At 37.0% G+C, this 20,997-nt stretch overlaps 2 protein-coding genes across 4 annotated transcripts in view; both read right to left on the bottom strand.

Moving 5' to 3' along the window:
- LOC134677551 (zinc finger protein OZF-like) overlaps nucleotides 1-10,058 on the bottom strand; it is a 94,873-nt gene extending 84,815 nt beyond the window's left edge. Inside the window, exons 1-2 of one of the 2 annotated variants that reach the window (XR_010100042.1) lie at nucleotides 9,922-10,058; nucleotides 4,852-7,396 (exon numbers count right to left, since the gene is read on the bottom strand). Coding sequence is in view for 1 of the 2 variants with exons in the window: in XM_063536021.1 (XP_063392091.1) it covers nucleotides 5,796-7,391 (1,596 nt within the window). In the remaining variant the exon portion in view is untranslated. Of the gene's footprint in view, nucleotides 1-4,377; nucleotides 7,397-9,921 lie in introns of those variants that run through there. The other variant, XM_063536021.1, reaches the window with a different exon arrangement.
- Nucleotides 10,059-10,354: 296 nt separating this feature from the next.
- Nucleotides 10,355-20,718, bottom strand: LOC134677691 (zinc finger protein 58-like). 2 transcript variants are annotated; one of them, XM_063536154.1, is made up of 2 exons: nucleotides 20,393-20,716; nucleotides 10,355-13,008 (listed from the first exon to the last, which is right to left on the bottom strand). In XM_063536154.1, the coding sequence occupies exon 2, from the start codon at nucleotides 13,003-13,005 to the stop codon at nucleotides 11,794-11,796; it is 1,212 nt and encodes a 403-aa protein (XP_063392224.1). In that variant the 5' UTR covers nucleotides 13,006-13,008; nucleotides 20,393-20,716; the 3' UTR covers nucleotides 10,355-11,793. The 2 variants fall into 2 exon arrangements, with proteins under 2 accessions (XP_063392224.1, XP_063392223.1); XM_063536153.1 differs by lacking the exon at nucleotides 10,355-13,008 and adding an exon at nucleotides 14,242-19,131 and having other exon boundaries at nucleotides 20,393-20,718.
- Between the last annotated feature and the right edge of the window lie 279 nt (nucleotides 20,719-20,997).

Genomic DNA, 20,997 nt, shown 5'->3' with positions numbered 1-20,997 from the left:
AGGGCCTGTATGAAATCTGTCCTTGTAAGGGCCTCTGTATAATCTGAACCACCCAGGACTTTTCCTGTGAATTTAGTAGGGAGTTTCTTAGCAAAATCTGTGCCAAGGACATCAATGAAAAATGTGTTTTCTAGAGTTTCGTCTGCAAATTCATTTCCAAGGACATCGTCTAACTCTGCCGGGACTTCTTTTGCGTACTCTGTACATGCGAGGGTTTCTATCAAATCAGTATTTTTAATAGTTTTCTTCACCAATTCAGAACTTCCACCTTCCTTTGCATAAATTGTGCTGCTAAGAGCTTTTTCTATGAAATCTGTACTTGTAAGAGTTCCTTCCGCAAATTCTGTACAGTCTGTAATTCCAAAATCTTCTATAATGTATTCTGCACCCAGGGCGTCCACTGTATATTCTGTTAGTCCAAGATCTTCCATTGTGAAATTTGAACTTTCTATAGCGTCTTTTATAATATCAGTATTACCAAGTGTTTTCTCGGAGCACTCTACACTTTCGAGTGCTTCAATGAAATCTGTATTTTCTAGGTCTTCTGAAGATTCTAAACTTTTAAGTATATCTTTATTTATCCCTGCACTTGTGAAGATTTTATTTTCGACTTCTGTACCGTCATCTTCTGTGCGTACAATCCCAAGGTCTTCCATACTAAAATCTGAAATCTCAATGGCTGCCTTTATAATATCTGTGTTCCCAATTTTTTGACTCAACTCTGTATCTTTAGAGATCCCTTTTGGTACTGCTGTTAAATCTATATCTGCTAGTAAATCTGTGCTTCCAAGGGGTCCATAAATTTTTGTCAACCTCAGGTCTTCCACTGTAAAATCAGAACTTTCAATAGCCGCCTTTATATTATCTGTATTTCTGTTCGATATGTCTTTTGTGTCTTCGTTTTCGCATCCTGTATTTTCGAGAACTTCTATTGAGTTTATATTCTCAATGACTTTCTTTGTATTTGTAGTCTGTTCTTTAAGGAGTTTAATAGTCTCTCCTGAACGCTCTGTGTTTTCATCCGTGTCTTCTGTCAAGTTAGAAATAACACTTTGTAGAGCTTTGTCAGCATAATCAGTACTTTCAAGGTCATTCTCAATAAAGTCTTCATTTATAATCACTTCATCACTTAACTGAGTACTTATTAAGGCTCCCCTTGTGTTCTCTGTACTAGCATAATCTTCTATAACCGAGCTTTTAAATTCTTCTGTGTGGTCTATAGCTGCAAGGCCTTCTGTATGTTCTGTGCTTTGAAGTGTTTCTGTGTATTCTACATTCCCTAGTGTTGCCAATCTGTAATCTTCGCTTCTAGGGACTTCATCTGTGTACTCTGTTACTTTAAGAGCTTTGACTGTTTGAGTACTTGCAAGTACTTCTGTATAATCCATATTATCATCATCTATATATTCTGTAGTTGGTATTTCTTCTCTATTAACTTTTGCTTGTGTATTTATATTTTTCATATTTTTATTTTTCATAATCAAATCCTTCATATTCATGTTTTTCATATGGACTCTTCTCAGATGCCTATTAACATCGCTGTTGGTTCTAAATAATTTATTACAAATTCCACAAGGAGCCTCCTTTTTCACAATCATATGAATTTGAATATGTTTCACTAAATTTTTCTTTTTACTAAATGCTTTGTTACATATGTCACAATAAAAATTTGCATCTGCATTTGGTTTCACTGACGCTTTTGTGTGTACTCGTTTTGTATGTCTGTTGACATGGCTATTACATTTGAATAATTTGTGACAGAATTTACATGAAAGTGTCTTATCAACATGGGTCTTTTTATGGAAGAAGAGATATTTAGTGCGAGTGAACTCTTTGTCGCAGATGTCACATTTGTGAGTTTTCATTTTCTTCGAGTCTTCCGGTTTCATGTGCACACGTTTTGCATGTCTTTTCGCATCATCAACCGTTTTATATACTTGATAACAGATTTCGCACTGTACCTCCTTAACTTCAATGTGTGTTTTTTTATGTTTTAACATGTATGATTTCAAAGCAAATTCTTTATTACATATATCACAGTTAAATAGAGTTTGCGTTGAATGTACAGCTCGTATGTGGATTCGCAAGTGCGTTGAACATTTGAATGTCTTGCTGCAAATTTCGCACGTTTGTTCGGCTTCTTCGGGCGGATGTGTTACGGCTATATGTCTTTGCATATTAGTGACACTTTTAAAAGTTTTATTACATATTGAACAGGTAGCTACCTCTAAAGAATGCACTGTTTCTAAATGTCTTTTCAACAACGCATGATCTGCCAATTCTTTTCCGCATACCTGACAAGTATTAGTTTTCTCATTATCGGTATGATTACGCTCAACGTGCCAGTGTAACGCAGTCTGTGTACTAAGCTTTTTAGGACATTGTGGACACGGTATATCTGGTTCTTTCTGTTCTTTGACCGTTTCTACATTCTGTTGGTGAGTCTTCTCATGCCGCCTCAAGCTTTTTGCGGTTTTATACTTTCGATGGCATATTTTACAAATATACTGATTCCGGGGATGTACAGTTTGTAGATGTTGTTTGAAGTTTTCCATGGATATGGATATGTGACTGCATATTGGACAGTTATATGTTGTTGCATCTACTGCGGGAACTAGTTGTATGTGTGATAGTAGCAGCATATTTGTTCCTCTGTACAAAGCAGGATTTAGGGATATATCTTTAGCGTGGTGGATTAGAGTCATTTGCATTTTTTATTTCAGTAAAAAGCTTAAAATACTTGACACTGCTTTTCGATGTAAATATATGTATGTTTTTTTTTTTAATTAATCTCGTGACCATTTAATTGAGTTCGATTCTTGTTAATGATCTTCGTTGCAACGCTCACTTTTCACTTTTTGTTTTCCACGCGAAGTAATATTATGATTTGCTTCGGAAAGTTCAAATTTCGATGTTTTTTACAACACTTTACTCACAGAACACCATATTTTCATTTATACACAATTTTCAGACGTTGCCTCAGTCGCGCGGAGCCTCCAAGGCTGTAACCTATTTAATTTTCAGTTCTAATAATACTTTTAGCAACTATTTCGATCAATACTGAAAACTGAATTCCTGGAATTCATGCTGTCAACTGTCACTTCAGTACTAGAAACGTCAAAACATCGCGAGTGCATTTCAGAGGGCCTGCCACGAACTCTGAAGTTCGCAATTTCAGGCATCTTTCTCTTTTACTCCAATTAAGTTGTAATTAGAGTGACAGAGAAAGTTGCGCGAAAATACGAACTGCTATTTTCGCGGTTATAGCCCAAGGAGGGGCGGTTTTTTATTAGTATTGATTTTCATGACCTACAATGAATGAAAATACATTATGAAACGTATGTCTATTACGAATAAGACTCAAAATCACATGTTTCTTTTGTATATTGCCCTACTTTTATGACCTCTCCAAACGTCAACGGTAATCGAACGTGTTCGCAATACATTACGGCGTTTGATCAATCGATTGAATTCGTTGTTCCTACTTAGCCAGCAAGATACCTACAAGAAACTTCTATGAAAATTTGACGTATAAATAACACTTGCACTGCGTATGCTATCAAAATCCTTGCCGAGTTATCTTGGTCTAACTCGTTTCTTTCGGCTTTGCACATGTTGCAATCAATTGTTTCCTTGTAAAAGAAAAGAACGTACTGCCATCTACAATGCCGGCAACGCACTTACAACCTGGCTTAGCGGTGAGAGCGTGTGACTTTCAATCCGGAGTTCGCGGGTTCCAATCTCGGCTCGTACCAACGAGTTTTTCGAAACATAAGCACAGAATAACTAATAGGCATAACTCATAAAAAACAGTTTAACCCTATTACATACACTTAGTATTATTTATAGATGTATTTAGTTCATAGTTAAGTTATTTATTTGTTTTTCTACTGTCTTTTTCCTATGAAATAAATTACTATTTTTTATTACATACACAGTGCCGGACTTGCAGTCTTTGCCGCCCTAGGCCCTGTAGCCGCCCCTTTCTCAGCACCCATGTGACCCATGACACTGACTACATTTTGAGTTATTTTTTGTTAATTTGTTGCGAATTTCTTGTCACAATTTGCCGCTCTATGCCCTGGCCTACTTGGCCTTAGGGCAAATCCGCCACTGCCATTACATAGTATCATGGTAGGAATATATTCACTTCTGAGGGCTTCGAAAATCGAATGACGTTATCCAATTGCCAATTTTATTTATGATCGAATTGGCAATTTGATGACATTTCCGTTAAGGCTAGTAGTAGGCCCTTAAGAATAACTGTTCGGATGGCCAATTGTAAACCATATTTCAAAAGTGTAAGGTCCATTTTTCAATGTTGGGTTTATTGTGCCTTGAGGCTATAATGATAAGGGAAATAGGTAACAATTATTGGACAATTAATAAAATTGTTTATTTACACAAATTCACTAACATTAATAGAATAATATTTACAAACATGTAGATTATACAAAACACCGTATTTTGTGGAATGTCAACGTTTTGGAAAAATAGGAAAATGTTCACTATGTTTGTGCGTGATATGTGGTGGTATGCTACCTGTCCAATTCTTTGTCCAATATGCGTCTCACATCTTGCATGAGAGAGTGAGACGCACTGACATTGGACAAGGAAATTAGTAATACCACCTCAAGATGGTAGCCTTTATTGATATTTCGTTTTGTGAATCCAGTCGCCGAGGCCGAAACCGGCGAGGACAGGATGATGATAATGATTTCGTTTTAAACACCGGCAAAGAAGTCAACTGAACTGGGCTGCAGCTCAATATCAACCTTCGTGCCATCCAACAAGGTTCATAATGACGCGCCGCGCGCACTTAAAGCGTGTCCACAGAATAAATAATAGTACTAGGTACAGAAGACTCACTCTCTAACAAAACGCGTCCGTTACGATCAGGACAGATATGGCCGCTAGGTGGCGACAGCGCCACGCGCGGCTTATGGCTAGCCACCAAAATTGATGTGGAACGGATGTACTTGTAGCTACCTGTAGCAAAGCGATGAAATCGCGGAGTGAGCCCACCTGGCGTGTCGTTAAAACGCATTCGCGATTCCGTATTACAAGCTCAAGTGGGATTGGGCGGACCCCGGACAGATGGGCCAAAATAGCGACCGAATGGGCACCACAAATCACCCGAGGTAGAGGTAGACCAAAAACGAGATGGCGAAACGACCTGGACTTATTTTGTGGTGACTGGCGGGAGCATGCACAAAGCCGTGACGAGTGGCGAAAGACAGGGGAGGCCTTTGCCCAGCAGTGGGACACAATATAGGCTATACAAAAAAAATCACACTGACCAATGAATACAGGTGTCACTACAATGAAAGTTTCCGGTTCCGTTCTTTCTATTCGTGCCAGAGCCATGCAGCTTTCGTGAATCAACCTGTACATCTATCTTTTCGTGGACACTTTTTACTGAGAAGTGAGAACATGGAAATGTGTATATAAAGGATAAACCGTAGGATAAACATTAAATTCATAATAATTGACATCTGTCAAGTAACTGATGTGTTCCATTGCTGCCGGGCAGAGGGGCTACCGCGAAAACTGAAATTGGCAAAATGCGGGGATCTTTCTCTTTTACTCCAATGAATGTGTAATTAGTGACAGAGAAAAATGCCCCCAATTTGCGAACTTCGATGTTCGCGGTTATAGGCCAGGCCCCGTAGTGGCGCACATAGCTAATATAGCTAATACTCAAAAATCACATTAATTTCATTTGAGAACATGGAAAGTAAAAATTAACCTAATAAATCTTTACAAGACCTAATATAAAACTTTCTTGTAAAAAGCTACCAATCTTCCAATTCAGCCTTCACAAACGCCACCGCTGGGAGCTCACCACAGTTCACAATATGCGAATGTAACTCTGTTTCATTCTCAAAATCACCACCACATTTCGAACAAGTCAGTGCTTCTGTATTAGCTTCCATATCTTTAAGGCTTTCAGCTTCTTTACTTTCAGGTTCTACATTTTCTGTTTTAACTGGTGTCTTCATATGCACACGTTTTGTATGTTTTTTAACATCATTAACACATTTAAACATTTTGCTACAAACTCCACATGGAAAGAGCTTGACATCTACATGGGTTTTCTTGTGTTTCAACATATATTTCTTTGAGGAGAATTCCTTATTGCAAATATCACAGGTGAATATGCCTTCTGTGGAGTGGACTGCGTTTATATGTATCCTTAAATGCATAGAGCATTTGAAAGTTTTATTACAAATGTCGCATTTCTGGGCCGCTTCTGGTGGAGCATGGGTGACTCTAATATGCCTCTGTAGATTCATGTGACTTTTAAAAGTTTTTGAGCATATAGGACAGTTGACAGGATCAAAGGAATGCACCATTTCTAAATGTCTCTTCAAACTCCCTTGATCGGATAACTCTTTGTTACATATCTGACAAGTATTACTTCTTTTATTCTCGGAATGATGTCTCTCGAAATGCCAAAATAATGCTGTATTTGTCGTGAATTTTTTGTCGCACTGTGAACATGGTATATCTCCTACTTTGCACGGTTTGGCTTCAGCTTTCGCTCCTCCGTGAATGTTTCTCTCATGTCTGTTTAAAGTTTTGACTGTTTTGAAAACTTTGGAGCAGATTTTGCAAACAGCATCTTGGGAGCCTGAATGTACGTTCTGCATGTGTTTTCTAAAGCAAGCGATAGATGGCAATGTTCTCCCGCATTCGGGGCAGCGGTACATCATTCCGTCTTGAGGGTGACTCCATTTTATATGTCTCTGTAGTAACATATCTACTTTAAATTTCTTATCGCAATGTGGGCATTGTACCGATCTGTCGTCGGAAGGATGGACAAGTCTCATATGTATTTTCAAATTGTATCTACGCTTGAAAGATTTGGAGCATACACTGCAATTGACGCTTTCTTCCGGTTCCGGGTGGGAATAGAAAATATGATTGTTAAGTCGTTTTTTGTTTGAGAACACTTTACCGCAATGTTCGCAGCTCACTTCTTTTTCTTCAGCGTGAACAGAGTGAATGTGTGAGCGTAAATGACCGACAGACTTGAAAGTCCGGTAACATTTCTCACATTCAACAATATCATCTTCGGACGAATGCACAAACTTGAGATGCTGCTTCAAGTTGGCTCTGTTTTTGAAAGTATTATCACATTGTGGACATTGCAATCGGTTTATTTTTCCGTTCTCGTATACTTTACCAACTATCTCTACTGAGTTTGTTTTATCATTTTCATTGGTTGAGTCTATGTAAGGTAAAATACTTCTGTCTTCACTCTTGATGTTGAACACATGTTCCGGAGGCTGGTACGGGTTTCCACTGCTTTCCTGTTCGCAATCAACTTCAACTTTCAAATGTGCAATATCTGGTTTTATAAAGATCTGTTCTATTTCTTGATCCATATTATCTGTAAATTCAGAAAAAAAAATTAAGACAGGGGACAGATCTGGGGGACCTAAGGTAGGTGGGTAAGTTTTATTTATTTAGTTTATTAGTTTTAATTTATTTAGTATATACTTAATTTTAATAATAGTATGTATAAGTTTTGCTATTGAATAAATTACTCCTGCATAAAAATTAAGTACATATACAAATTATATTCATTTATATCCATCCAAGTTAGTACTAATTATTTGGAAATAAACGAACAATCAAATTTTGCATGGTAAATAAACTTATTCATACCAAAATACCTACTTTTTTAATAATTTAGGAAGGTGTACACTATATTTACTACATATTATATAAATAACTGCTATTAACTATGACGCTAACGCCAATGTTATAACATATCCCACCAAAAACATAAATGTAAAAAAGGAGAGCCAAGTTCAATACAAAAATTATGCTTGGCTGTGGGGCTCGCCGCAAAAAGAATGGATATCTAAATGAGTGCCACTGCCAAGTTCTATGCAAAATCCAAATATGTATTTATAGGAACAAAATAACATTATAAACAAGTATTAAACTCTATTTCTTTGCTTTATTGGATACCTATAACAATTGCTGTTATTTAAAAAAATGTGAGATCTTAAAGTAGGTTAGATTTGACTTGGCCAGTTTTCATTATATCAATCATTTTATATATATTGTAATTCTGATAAAACCTGGCCAAGCCAAATCTAACCTACTTTAAGATCTCACATTTTTTTAAATAACAGCAATTGTTATAGGTATCCAATAAAGCAAAGAAATAGAGTTTAATACTTGTTTATAATGTTATTTTGTTCCTATAAATACATATTTGGATTTTGCATAGAACTTGGCAGTGGCACTCATTTAGATATCCATTCTTTTTGCGGCGAGCCCCACAGCCAAGCATAATTTTTGTATTGAACTTGGCTCTCCTTTTTTACATTTATGTTTTTGGTGGGATATCAATACTTTTTGTAAAGAAAACTAGGCAGGTATTGAGATTTAATGTTTTTTCTTGTGTTTCCGCTGTATGGTTTTTACTTCTGTTCTTTGTATAATTATGTGGTGCCGCGCGCCGCCGATGACACACCGTTGGCCGGTTGTTTAGAGCGTATTACAAGTTTTTTGTATGGGGACACCACTTATTTTTTGACTAAACTTTATTTTCATCATCATCATCATCTCAGCCATAAGACGTCCACTGCTGAACATAGGCCTCCCCCTTAAAGCCAGAGCATCGGGGGTCGCCGGAACCTCGGGGCCGTGGTTTTACTGTGCTCTGCCTGATGGGGGGTGTATGCCATAATCGCCACGCTTGGCAGGCGGGTTGGCGATCGCAGTCGAGTACACCGAATTTGAGGGACGCTGCTGCCCGTCCACCGGTGGTCTTGGACGTAGTTTAAGGACATACCCGGGTAATATAGCAAATATAATAATACATATATTGGGGTAGTTTCAAATATCTGCTTGTAACGGTTCCAACGCTACAATAAAAAAAAAAAAATTTGTATGGGGACCCCCCCTATTTTTTAACTTTTTTTTATTTTTAGATTTTTTCCTACGCTTACACACAATAACCGAGCTGGATTCCAAATTTCATCCTTCTAGGTCATCTGGAAGTAGGTTAGGTTTAGGTAATTATATGTCAGTCCCAATAAAAAATGGTTTTTTTTGTATGGGGACCCCCCCTATTTTTAAACTTTATTTTATTTTTAGATTTTTTCCTACGGTTACACACAATAACCGAGCTGGATTCCAAATTTCATCCTTCTAGGTCATCTGGAAGTAGGTTAGGTTTAGGTACTTATATGTCAGTCCCAATAAAAAGCGGTTTTTTTGTATGGGGACCCCCCCTATTTTTTAACTTTATTTTATTTTTAGATTTTTTCCTACGGTTACACACAATAACCAAGCTGGATTCCAAATTTCATCCTTCTAGGTCATCTGGAAGTAGGTTAGGTTTAGGTACTATAAGTCATAAGTCAGTCTTAAAATTTACGACTTTTTGACCTTCATACCTTTATAACCGTTTGAGCTAGCTTCATGAAATTTGGGCTTCTAGATATCCTTATGGATATAATTAAACACACGTAGTTTTATGTGTTTACGTCAAAGATGTTTTGAGTTATAGAAGGGTCAAAAGTGGCACCAAGTGGTTCGTGTAATATTACACTCGGCGCTGGCTAGCCAGTTCCTTTGCTTGAACTTGGCTTGACACGCTGCCGCGTGTCTAGATCAGGAATACCATACGTTTTAAAGTGTTGTATATTTTTCTAATAAATCCAGTAACAGATAGCAAATTTCAGAACAAAAACCCATATAAATTAAAAAGTACAACTCAAATACAAGTTCTTGTTCAAACAGTATAGATAACGGCGAAACAAAGCACCTGACGACGCGAAATGTCGGCCTTATGGTCCTAATCTATTCCATTCATCTGGAGTTCTTAGAAACATACAATCACCGTGAAATCAACTTTATTCACACACAAATTGAAGGGACACGATCAAAACTTACGCTAGCAACGTGTCTCTGATATTAAAAACCACTGTAATTATCGATTTTCTTCTAAATTCTGTAAAGATCAACTGATAAGCAATCACCATTTCACAACAATAGGATAAAAAAAATACAAATGTCATGTCAAACGAGCTTACGTTTGAGTAGACTTTTACAATGTAAAGCTGCCATTCACGATCAAGCAGAATGGTGGATACATCTCTCTTAGTAGAAAATGGTAGAAATTAGTTTATTGTTGGATCACACTTGACGATTTGTGTAGGTTCCTTGTATGTATTGGCGGTAAATAATATTTAAAAAAAATTACAATGACCGTGAACTTTTACGATTTGGCTGTGCAGTGTGCTTACATAAATAAACTGATATTGCCAAAATCGGGTAAAAAGTAAAAACAACTAATTTGCGAACCACTTATTTTATTATCAGTTAATATTTTCAACTAATATATACAATAAAATGACTTCCTTATTCGCTAAACATAGATATAACAATAAGATAGTTAGAAAATAAGAAATATTTAAGTTAATTCTTTTGTTTAAATATATTTTTTTCTTGATATCTTGAAAGCATGTTTCTTTAGGATTCTCTGACTTAATTTTGCTATTTGCTTATTTTAATTTAATTAACAATATGTATACCTCGTAATAGGAAAAAACATATTTACATTAAGAATAAACACTCAAATAATTACAACAATACATTTTGCTAACAATTGCACACTAAGATTTACAATAGTTATCTACTTGAAAACCCACAAACGTGCCGGCACGCTCAACATACTTAAATTTCCTTTAAAATAGCACGTTTTACTTAAAGGAAATATTACATAACATTCCCAATAATCCTACGAACAACCAGCAATACAGCCTGGCAAGAGTGGCAACAATGTAGTGTCGTCCCTCTTATCTAAATTGATTTGAAAGGGACGACATTAGTGTTGCCACTTTTTAATTTCTACTCTTTTTGCCAGGCTGTGGTAACTTGTCAGAAAGTGGCAAATGTTTATCCCCAATGCCAAATGCTGATTTTATTTCTGAAATATCAAATCCATTACATTATTTTAATAGGTAACAGTGGCGGCGTGTTCACAATATAGGTCTTCGTTGGCAGGGCTAGGAACCGGTTTTTTTGAAAAACCCGAAATCACCCAATAATTTATTTTATGCTCTTTACGTAGGTCTGAATGATGTATTTAGGTAACAACATCGTATTATTAGATTGTCCTATTAAAAATGAAATAATAAACCTTAGAACGAAATAGAGCGTAATAATTAATAATACCGGTATTTTTTTTAATGAATAAAAAATCGGTTCCGAGCCTTGTCCATTGGGACAAAATAGAGTTCCTCTCCCTGTCTTTTTCTTCGGGGCTTTTAGGATAAGGTGGTCCGAAATAGGCAAGCTGGAAGGTAATCGAGTTCTATAAACGCACCGCCATTGAGGGGTGCCAGTGTAGGCCGAAACGTTAATGCAATTGAAAATTCTTGACCTTTAACCAGTATAAGTTGAACCGTCAACTTTAACCGTCCGTTACCGATTACGGTTCAAGATAAAGATAAAAAATAGTTTATTCAAGTAGCCATATTACAATGCGCTTATGAACGTCAAATAAACCTAAACCGGCTCCAACCGTACACCTCTGCCCCGAGAAGATTTAAATCCCCCAATTGGAGGAGGGTATCCCAACATGGGGCCCGCTACAAACTCGGCACTGCACCAAGAAACAGTGCTTTATCTACAATTCAATTTGTAATGGTTAATGGTCAATTGCAATTAACGTTCGGCCAACACTGATGGGTGCTATATGTACTTAATCATAAATGGTATCCTTAATATTCAACTTGCAATAAAATTATTTATTTATTTCCGTTACTCCGAGTCTGATTCATCACTATCACCCGACGATTCAGAACTCGAGACGGGCTCACACTTTATAAACTCTATCTCTTTCGGCGGCTGCCTCGGCTTCCTCCCTCTCTTTCTCACAACCGGCGTCCCATCCTCCATCACTGTCTTCACCATCATAGATATCCTCTTTAAATGCTGCTGCTCATGTCTCTGCATGTGGTTGTTTAAGTATCTCTTAATTTTAAACTTCTTCCCGCACTGCTCGCACTCGTGCTGGTAATCTGTCTCTTTCAGTTCCACGTGAACGGAATTATTGTGCCTGCGCAAGTAATGCGCGTGCGCAAATTCTTTGTCACATTTCTCGCAACGTATTTTAGGTTTGTCTGGATGAACTATCTTTTTGTGCTTCTTTAAACGAATGGCCGAATGAAAGTATTTGTCGCACAAATCGCATTTAACTTTAGTGTCTAAAGAAGAGTGGACCTGCATGTGTTCTTTTAAGTATTGGTCGTTTTTGAACTCTTTAGAACACTCAGGGCATTGCACTTTAGATTCTAAAGGCGGATGTATGTTTAATATATGTCTTTTCATATGATGACGCGACTTAAAAGTCATATCGCAGAACACACAAGGATGCCTCTCCACTTGCGAATGCTGGAAATGGAGATGCCTGTTCAAATTTAAATGGCTTTTATAATTTTTTTCACAGATAGGACATTTATATTTCTCTTTATCAAGCCTATGGCATCTATCTATATGGTATTTCAACTTATAAGGAACGTTGAATTCCTTTCCACATTCCTGACATTTAATCTCGGGTAGCGTTGCCGGATGAATCCTCTTTACATGCATGTGCAAAGCTCGTCTAGTCCTGAATTCCTGTAAGCAATATTGGCAGTAGCATTTCTCGTCTTCAGAATAATGCTTGTTCATCCTATGCATATACAAATAGTGTTTATTCTTAAAGGTTTTGTCGCAAATATCGCAGAGCACAGCGGATTCCTCAGAGGAGTGTACTCTAGTGGTGTGTAGGTATAAGTTTTGGTAGTTTTTGAACTCTTTATTGCACTTGTTGCAGATATAGCGCTTGGCGCGCTTCGGGAAGAGCACGGGCTTCCACGTGGTGAGGACAGACTCGTACATCTCGCGTTGTTCGTCGGTGAGGACGTCGCTGGTGACGGAGATGAACTTCATGTCTTTGGGCGGGGGCGCTGGCTCTGGTTGCGGCTCCATGGTCTAGAAACAAATATTTAGTCATAATTTATGGTTCAACTCTTTAGGGCCAGTTGCACCAACCACATTTGACAGACTAATCAATGTCAGCCGGTGCGCCCCGGCGCTTTACTATGAAACTTTCCATACATAAAAATTTAGCGAACACTTTAACGGTACGAACAGTTTGGTGCAACCGGCCCTTATTATTGTTATTCTAACAGATGTGTGGAAAGTTTCCATAAAGTAGGAAAAGTTCCAGGAATTTTCACAGGAAACAAAATAAGCTGTCATTTTGGAAATGGAAAATTTCGATTCCTATACAAAAATGTGAGAAGTTTTCCGATAATTTCTGAAGTGGAATTCAAAATTATGCAGTTTTCACAGCACACCAGTAGTTTACTCTGCTCCGTGAGCCAAGATACATCAGTAGCAGAGTTTGTTAGACTATTTAAATGTGCAACACATAAAAAGTGACCCAGCACACATTGAATCACTCTTGCATATTCATTAGAGTATTATTATTATTATTCAAAGCCCACTATGTCCCACTGCTGGGCAAAGGCCTCCCCCCTTTTCGTCCACTCGTCTCTATTTAGTGCAATATCTGGCCAGCCTCTCAAGAAGGAGTCCAAGTTATCCCGCCATCGCCGACGAGGCCTGCCGGCTCCCCGGCATTAGAGTGTGCGATAGAAATTTCGATTTACACGGCATCTGGTCGCTGACCTCCTAAATTTCTGAGTATTCATACTATAAGTAGTACATATAATAATATGTATTTATTATAATATTCAAAGTTTAGGTCCAAGGTTCAGTGCGGATCAAATGAGAGTCAGAATACTTTATATGTATTTATTTATACACATTTATAGAAACCACGTAAGAGACACCAGATCAAAAAGTTTGAAACTTGACTCTAATAGGTACTACAATGATAGTATTCTAGATTTTTTATGAAATAGCTACTTAAATAAGTAAATACATATCAGAAGAAATAACCAACAATTTGTCTATCTATGGATTCCTTTAAATATATTTTAGATGCAAGTCCATAATTTTTTACATAAAATCTATGTAACTATAGACCGACCGCTTAAATGAGTCCTCGCCTGCGCGGTACGGGGGCGACGGGGAAGGACGACTGAGGGCGGCGGGGAAGGTGCGGGCGCCGTACGCCTGCCGCCCGCACCTTCCCCGCCACCCAGTCGTCATTCCCGTCGCCCCGTACCGCGCAGGCGAGGACTAATTTAAGCGGTCGGTCTAACTGTTCTTATTTTTACGAAAAGATTTACATAAAGTAGAAAGAAAAACACACCAAAGCGTCTTACATAATATAATATACATTTAAGGTGTCGCAAATAAATGTAATAAATCGTTGTTTTATAAACAATCATGATTAGTTAGGGGTCATCCATTAATTACATCACACGTTTAGGGGGAGGGAGGGGGTCAAGAAAATGTGACATATTGTGACATGGGGGAGGGGGGAGACACAAACTTTGTGACGTCACTTTAACTTCATCAGGAACCGAAAATGTATTTAAATTATTTTATTCGCTGTTGATTTAAATAACAAGTTTTTAAAACGATAATCGTTTTTATTCGTTTAATTTTCTTTCCTAAGCAGTTTTGGGTTATAAAATTACTAATATTTATATCGTCAAAAATATTTTGATAAAATATTAATAATACTTACTTAGGTACTTAATTCGATTTGGCGATTTCGTAGAAAAAATGTGACGTCACACTAGGGGGGAGGGGTTTGCCAAATGTGACCAAGTGTGACAAGGAGGGGGGGAGGGGTCAAAAAACCTAGAAATTCGTGTGACGTAATTAATGGATGACCCCTTATGTTAATATGTTCAGCTGTTAACTCAAAACCCATGTAACAAGATGATTGTGATGAAAAACGTAGTACACTCGCTACCCTAGCTGCAGACATCTAAGGAATAGGTATAGGGTCATTGTGCTAGTGTTCCTCCGGTGTCAGTTTCCGTCCACTTGACGAAATATGAATATAAACCTTCATTGCTGCACAAATTTGGTCTTATTGCAATCCTTAATATCTAAACAATTTATTTATGTACATAAAAAATATATTCGCTAGAAGCTAATTTTTAATTGAATGTATTATTTGCTAATCCGTCAAGTGGACGGAAACTGACACCGGACGGTAAACTAACGCAATTACCCTACCCACTCTACCCAGTTTACAACATCCAAATAGGAAACGATTCTTTATACGAAACATGAAGCACAACAATTTTATAGCTATGACAATTCTTCTACTTGTATCTAATATTGTGTAAATTTTAATAAGTTCTACATATTATTTTTAACTATTTTTAACTATATTTGTACATTTATAGGTTTCTCATTTTGTGTTTTTCGAAGAAGCTATTTTAGACCGAGCGTTAGCGAAGGTCTCCGTTCCAGCTTGGGGTAAAAATGCTTTCGCATGTATGTCCGGATTAATACGGATGTTCTTCTCTACAAATCGCAAATTCTCAACCGATTATCGCAAAATTTTGTGACCAGGTTTCGATAGTTAAATAGTTTTTTTTGTCGATACAGATTTTGGATCTTTTTCAAAATGGCGGCGCCATACATTTATTGAGTTTTAAGCTATGCTCACAGAGCAACTAGTTTTGAAGGCGTGCTATAGTTTGTAGGTTTCTAATAGAGCCCGACGGCTAAACCTATTGTCTATTGTTAAGTAAAACCGCTCGTGCCACGTGCCACAACCACCTGCATAAAAAATACGTACTTCGGTTACTGAGTGCCGGCGAGTCGCACACTACAGAACCAGTCTAAAATGTGTCATCGAGATGCGTAACAAAGGCGCGTTATCGGAGAGCGCACCTACACTGGTTTTTTGAGCGTTGGACTAGCCCGCGCTCAGGTGCCAAATAGAATTAAGACCCTTTTTTGCAGGTAAGTAGCACGAGCGGTTTTTTTTTATTTTTATTATGAATGGGCTTACTCATGGCCACAGACTAGCCGAGGCGTAGACGTGGCCTACGATGGAGCGAGCTCGCCCAGAAGGTGCCTGATGTTCACTCTTGATTTGAAGGTTGCCGGGTTATAAGAACACGGAAATATAGACGCCGGCAAGGAATTCCATTCCTTGGCAGTGCGCATAAGGAAAGTAGAAGCAAAGCGCTTCGTGCGAATTGGTGGAATATCTACCAAGTAAGGATGGAAACCGGCCGTGCGTCTAAAAGTCCTAGTTTTACTTAACAATAGACAATAGGATTAGTCGTCGGGCTCTATTAGAAACCTACAAACTATACTAACTGCTAACATAGCTCATGGCTCCAAGTTAACATTTTTGCCCAGGCTTTGCTTGAGTTTTTCGCTCTTACTCGGAGACGGAGTCGAACTCTTATTTAATAGGATGAAATTCCGAAATACACATATTCATTAATGGTAGTAATAATGTACAATTTGCTATACATAGAACTAGATTAATTATAAAGCAAGATAGTTTTTAGGGTTCCGTACCCAAAGGGTAAAACGGGACCCTATTACTAAGACTTCGCTGTCCGTCCGTCCGTCCGTCTGTCACCAGGCTGTATTTCACGAACCGTGATAGCTAGACAGTTGAAATTTTCACAGATGATGTATTTCTGTTGCCGCTATAACAACAAATACTAAAAACAGAATAAAATAAAGATTTAAGTGGGGCTCCCATACAGCAAACGTGATTTTTGACCAAAGTTAAGCAACGTCGGGCGTGGTCAGTACTTGGATGGGTGACCGTTTTCTTTTTGCATTTTTTTCCGTTTTTTTTTTTGCATTATGGTACGGAACCCTTCGTGCGCGAGTCCGACTCGCACTTGCCCGGTTTTTATAATTATTAATAATTTACAACTTTTTTTTGTCATTACATCTCACATAATACTTTTTGCAATGCAACACATAATAGGGTAATTCGTAACTGGCCACCCTTAACTAAAAATTCTTTTTATAGGTGAATAGAATTTATTTTTAGTTTAGGATGGTCAATTACTAACAGTGATCAGTTACTGGCGAATTACCCTATACATACTGTACTGAACCCGGCGATAAATATTTCACATCGGAATTTCGGCTTCGTAGAGTATTCTCTTTCTCTCTCGTTGTCTCCAATATTCTCTTTTTAAAGACTGATGTTCAATATTTATCGCCGATTACTGTAAGTAGGTATTACCTCTATGAAATCATAGCTATCTAGTAAAAGGTGCCAGCTTCTTTAATTCTAATCTAAATTTAATCAGGTGGGTTAGAAGAAAAGTTAGCCAGATACGCAAATTTTTAAAGCTTAATTGTTTTTTTTTTCTTTTCTATAGTTAAATGAAGTCCCATAATTATGTTATTTTTATTACCTAACTATTATCAATCTCTGGTCTCCAATAGGGATGTTTCCTGTACTTAAAATAAATTATTTCAAACCGTGCACAAAATAAAGCACCAGATAATTATTAAAAAAACATAGATAGCAGCTATTTTTAAACACAATTTGTATTTAATAAATCGGATTGAAATATAAAAAGTAGGTGAATTTACCGTGACGTCACTATATTAGTTTTCATATAAATTCCATATTAGAAAATCGTTTTGACAGTTCTAAAAAAGAAGTTGATTTGACTAGTAGGAATGTAGCCTATTGACCAGAAATTTAACTAGCTAACAGGCTATGGTTCTTATAGGAACTCTGTAATAAATAAATCAATCTGCTCATGATTTTGGGATGTTTAGAATTGTGATGAGTGGTAGACAACTACAGTGCTGCGGACTGGACCCACACTACCATTGACCAAATGGACCGCGGTGAACCTTATTACAAAAGGCATAAGGTCCACCGATGGACAGTTAACAGTGTTGTTTGTACAAGCGGCATTAATTGGTTTTTTTAACTCAAGGAAAGACATTAGCTCTACTCTGATTCTGTATCAGTTTCATCTGACCCGGACTCCGAACTGGTTTCCGGCTCGCACTTAATAAACTCTATATCCTTCGGAGGCTGTTTCCTCAACCTGCCCTGCCTCTTCGGCACAGGAACCTCAATCTCCTTCCCATCTTCTCCCATAACCGTTTTCACCATCATTGATAAACTCTTCAAATGCTGCTGCTCATGCCGCTGCAAATGGTTAAGCAGATACTTTCTGATCTTGAATTTTTTGCCGCACTGGTCACACTCATGTTGGTACTGCGTCTCGTCCACTTCAACGTGAACAGCGTTGTAGTGTCTTTTCAAATAATGTGCATGCACAAATTCTTTATCACATTTGTCGCAACGGATCATAGGCTTAGGCTCTGGATGCACTATTTTCTTATGTTTCTTTAAGCGAATAGCAGAATGGAAGAACTTATCGCATATATCGCATTTCACTTTAGTCTCTAAAGACGAATGTATCTGCATGTGCTCTTTTAAATATTTCTCATTCTTAAACTCTCTAGAACATTCGGGGCAAGTTGCTTTAGATTCTAGCGGAGGATGTATGTTTAGGATATGGCGTTTCATGTGATGTTTCGACTTAAATGTCATAGGGCAGAACACGCATGGATGTCGTTTGACTTCAGCATGCTGGGTCTGTAAGTGTCTATTTAAATTTAAATTGCTCGCATATAATTTCTGGCATAACTGGCATTTGTACTGTTTCTTGTCTTTATGGCAAGCTTCTATATGGTACTTCAGCTTGTAAGGAACTGAGAATTGTTTGTCGCACACTTCACACTTGATCTCCGGTAGTGCGGCAGGATGAAACTTCTTAACATGCATGTGCAAAGCTCGACTCGTTCGGAACTCTTGCATGCAAAACTGACAGTAGCACTTCTCATCTTCAGAATAATGCTTATTCATTCTATGCATGTACAAGTAATGTTTGTTTTTGAAAGTTTTATCACATACATCGCAGACGACAGCGGAGTCTCTCGTAGAATGCACTCTGGTAGTATGCAGGTACAGGTTTTGGTAGTTCTTGAATTCCTTGTGGCATTCTGGGCATATATATCTCTTGACGGGTTGCTCGAACTCAACTGGCTTCCACGTTGACAGGACGGACTCATACATTTCTCGCTGCTCGTCCGTCAGCAGAGAACTGGTCACGCTGATGAATTTCATGTCCCGGGGTGCTGCCTCCGGCTGCGCCTCCATTTTGGCTGCTAAAAATTAATTTTGCTATTAAACCCTGGGTTTTTATTTCGAATTTTAATATAGGCAGAGGCATGATTACATAAGCTTCCTATTTTTAAAATAAAATTTAATATTGGCCACTCTAGTAAGACTTAATAAACAATATAATATATACACTTTTAAAGTGTTATTTTATAATATTGTGATTTTCTTGCTATTAGAAATGGTATAATCATGCCACTGTATAAATATGTACACATAGTTAAAGATATCATAAAAAGAAAATAAAAAGTAATAAATATTAGAAAAACATGCCATTATTTTTATTATTCATCAACATAACAAAATTTAAAGGCATTTTTAATTAATTTTACTATGTGAACATTTTATATATTCAAAAAGCCAGGGTTTAAATATGCAGCAAATAATAAGGAAGTTTATCTAACAGATCAATATCTAAAATAAATTACATTTCTTCTTAAAGTTTTATTTATTTTTAAATACAATGCCATTTTTTTTTCATAGTCTACCTTTGTACCTAACTAAACATAGAATCTACTTCAAAAGAAAATTCTCGATCTTCAACAATTTTAAAATATGACTACCTAATGTTAACTTTATTAATTATTATACTAACAACAAATAACTTGACCTTGACTACTTACACAATTTGTATATCTTCATATCATAAACTACGTATTAAAAACTATATTATTATTTTGTGTGTAAAAATAAAGAACTATAGATGTATTCAATGCTCTTGGATTTTCGTACTTTAAATATTTTTCAAGTATTTCTTTCCAAAACAATTTGCTGAATATTCAAAATATATTTTTCATGTTAACAATAACATAAATATTAGTGCATTCTTCTGCTGACTGTGTATACAAATTGAATTATGAGCAAATTTGAACAGTTAAAATCTTTTCATGTTTTTTATTATTTTTTAATTTTGATATCCCAGGCAGTGCTGCCTAGGTTATACATGATCAAATTGAATAAATATTTAATCAATTTACACAGGTGAGCGAAAATAAAATAGCTGAAGATACTTAAATTCATTCAATAAGAAACCATCTTCACATAGTAACTCCAACAACTTCGTTTTCACGTTAAACATATAACCTTCAAAAGGTAGAAACAACTACACCGCCCATAAACATATTAAACAATAATGTATATGCAAATAATCCGCCCGGCGAGGTTCTTTATCGATAAGGGAGGAACCGCGAATACCTGATATCTCGCACATAAATTCACCTCATAAAAGAAAAAAAAAATCTTACTCACCGCTTGCGACGTAGGCGCGCTGCTATAATGCAACTACTGCACTTTGCAACGTTTTCTCGACCAGCGATATTCAATGCACGAAATACACGCTCAAATCAACTTGTCGATAAAATGGTATATCCCCTTGGGGCATATTATTTTCAACCAACATGGCGTATCTACGTCTCAGCGCGAAACAACTGAGCTGATAACATTCACTTAACTCGGAAAATAGTGATTTTAAACAAATATGAGTAAATTAATTGCGCAGAATTAATATTTCAGAGCTTTTGTGATGGTAAAATGTGTAGGAGATTATACGTTTGACGTTTTAATACAAAGTGTCTTTTTTTATTCATTATGGCTTGGATGCGAGTCCTTTAAGCCAAATAAAGTGTCAAAATTAGAGGCGTTTATATGTTCATATCTGCAAGAAAAAAATAAGTAAACTATAGACGGTCAAGCAAATCTTGTCAGTAGAAAAAGGCGCGAAATTCAAATTTTCTATGAGACGATAACCCTTCGCGCCTACATTTTTCAAATTTGCTGCCTTTTTCTACTGTCAAGATCTGCTTGACCAACTATAAGATATATAGATATAAGTATCACGATCCATTAAAGTTATT

The sequence above is a fragment of the Cydia fagiglandana genome, chromosome 26 (genome assembly GCF_963556715.1).
Source record: "Cydia fagiglandana chromosome 26, ilCydFagi1.1, whole genome shotgun sequence".
Lineage (NCBI taxonomy): Eukaryota > Metazoa > Arthropoda > Insecta > Lepidoptera > Tortricidae > Cydia > Cydia fagiglandana.
This window is presented reverse-complemented; position numbering and strand designations above follow the sequence as displayed.

Excerpts from the sequence above, each read along its gene's own strand:
- LOC134677691 (XM_063536153.1), bottom strand. The coding sequence starts at position 19,123 with ATGGAGGCGCAGCCGGAGGCAGCACCCCGGGACATGAAATTCATCAGC.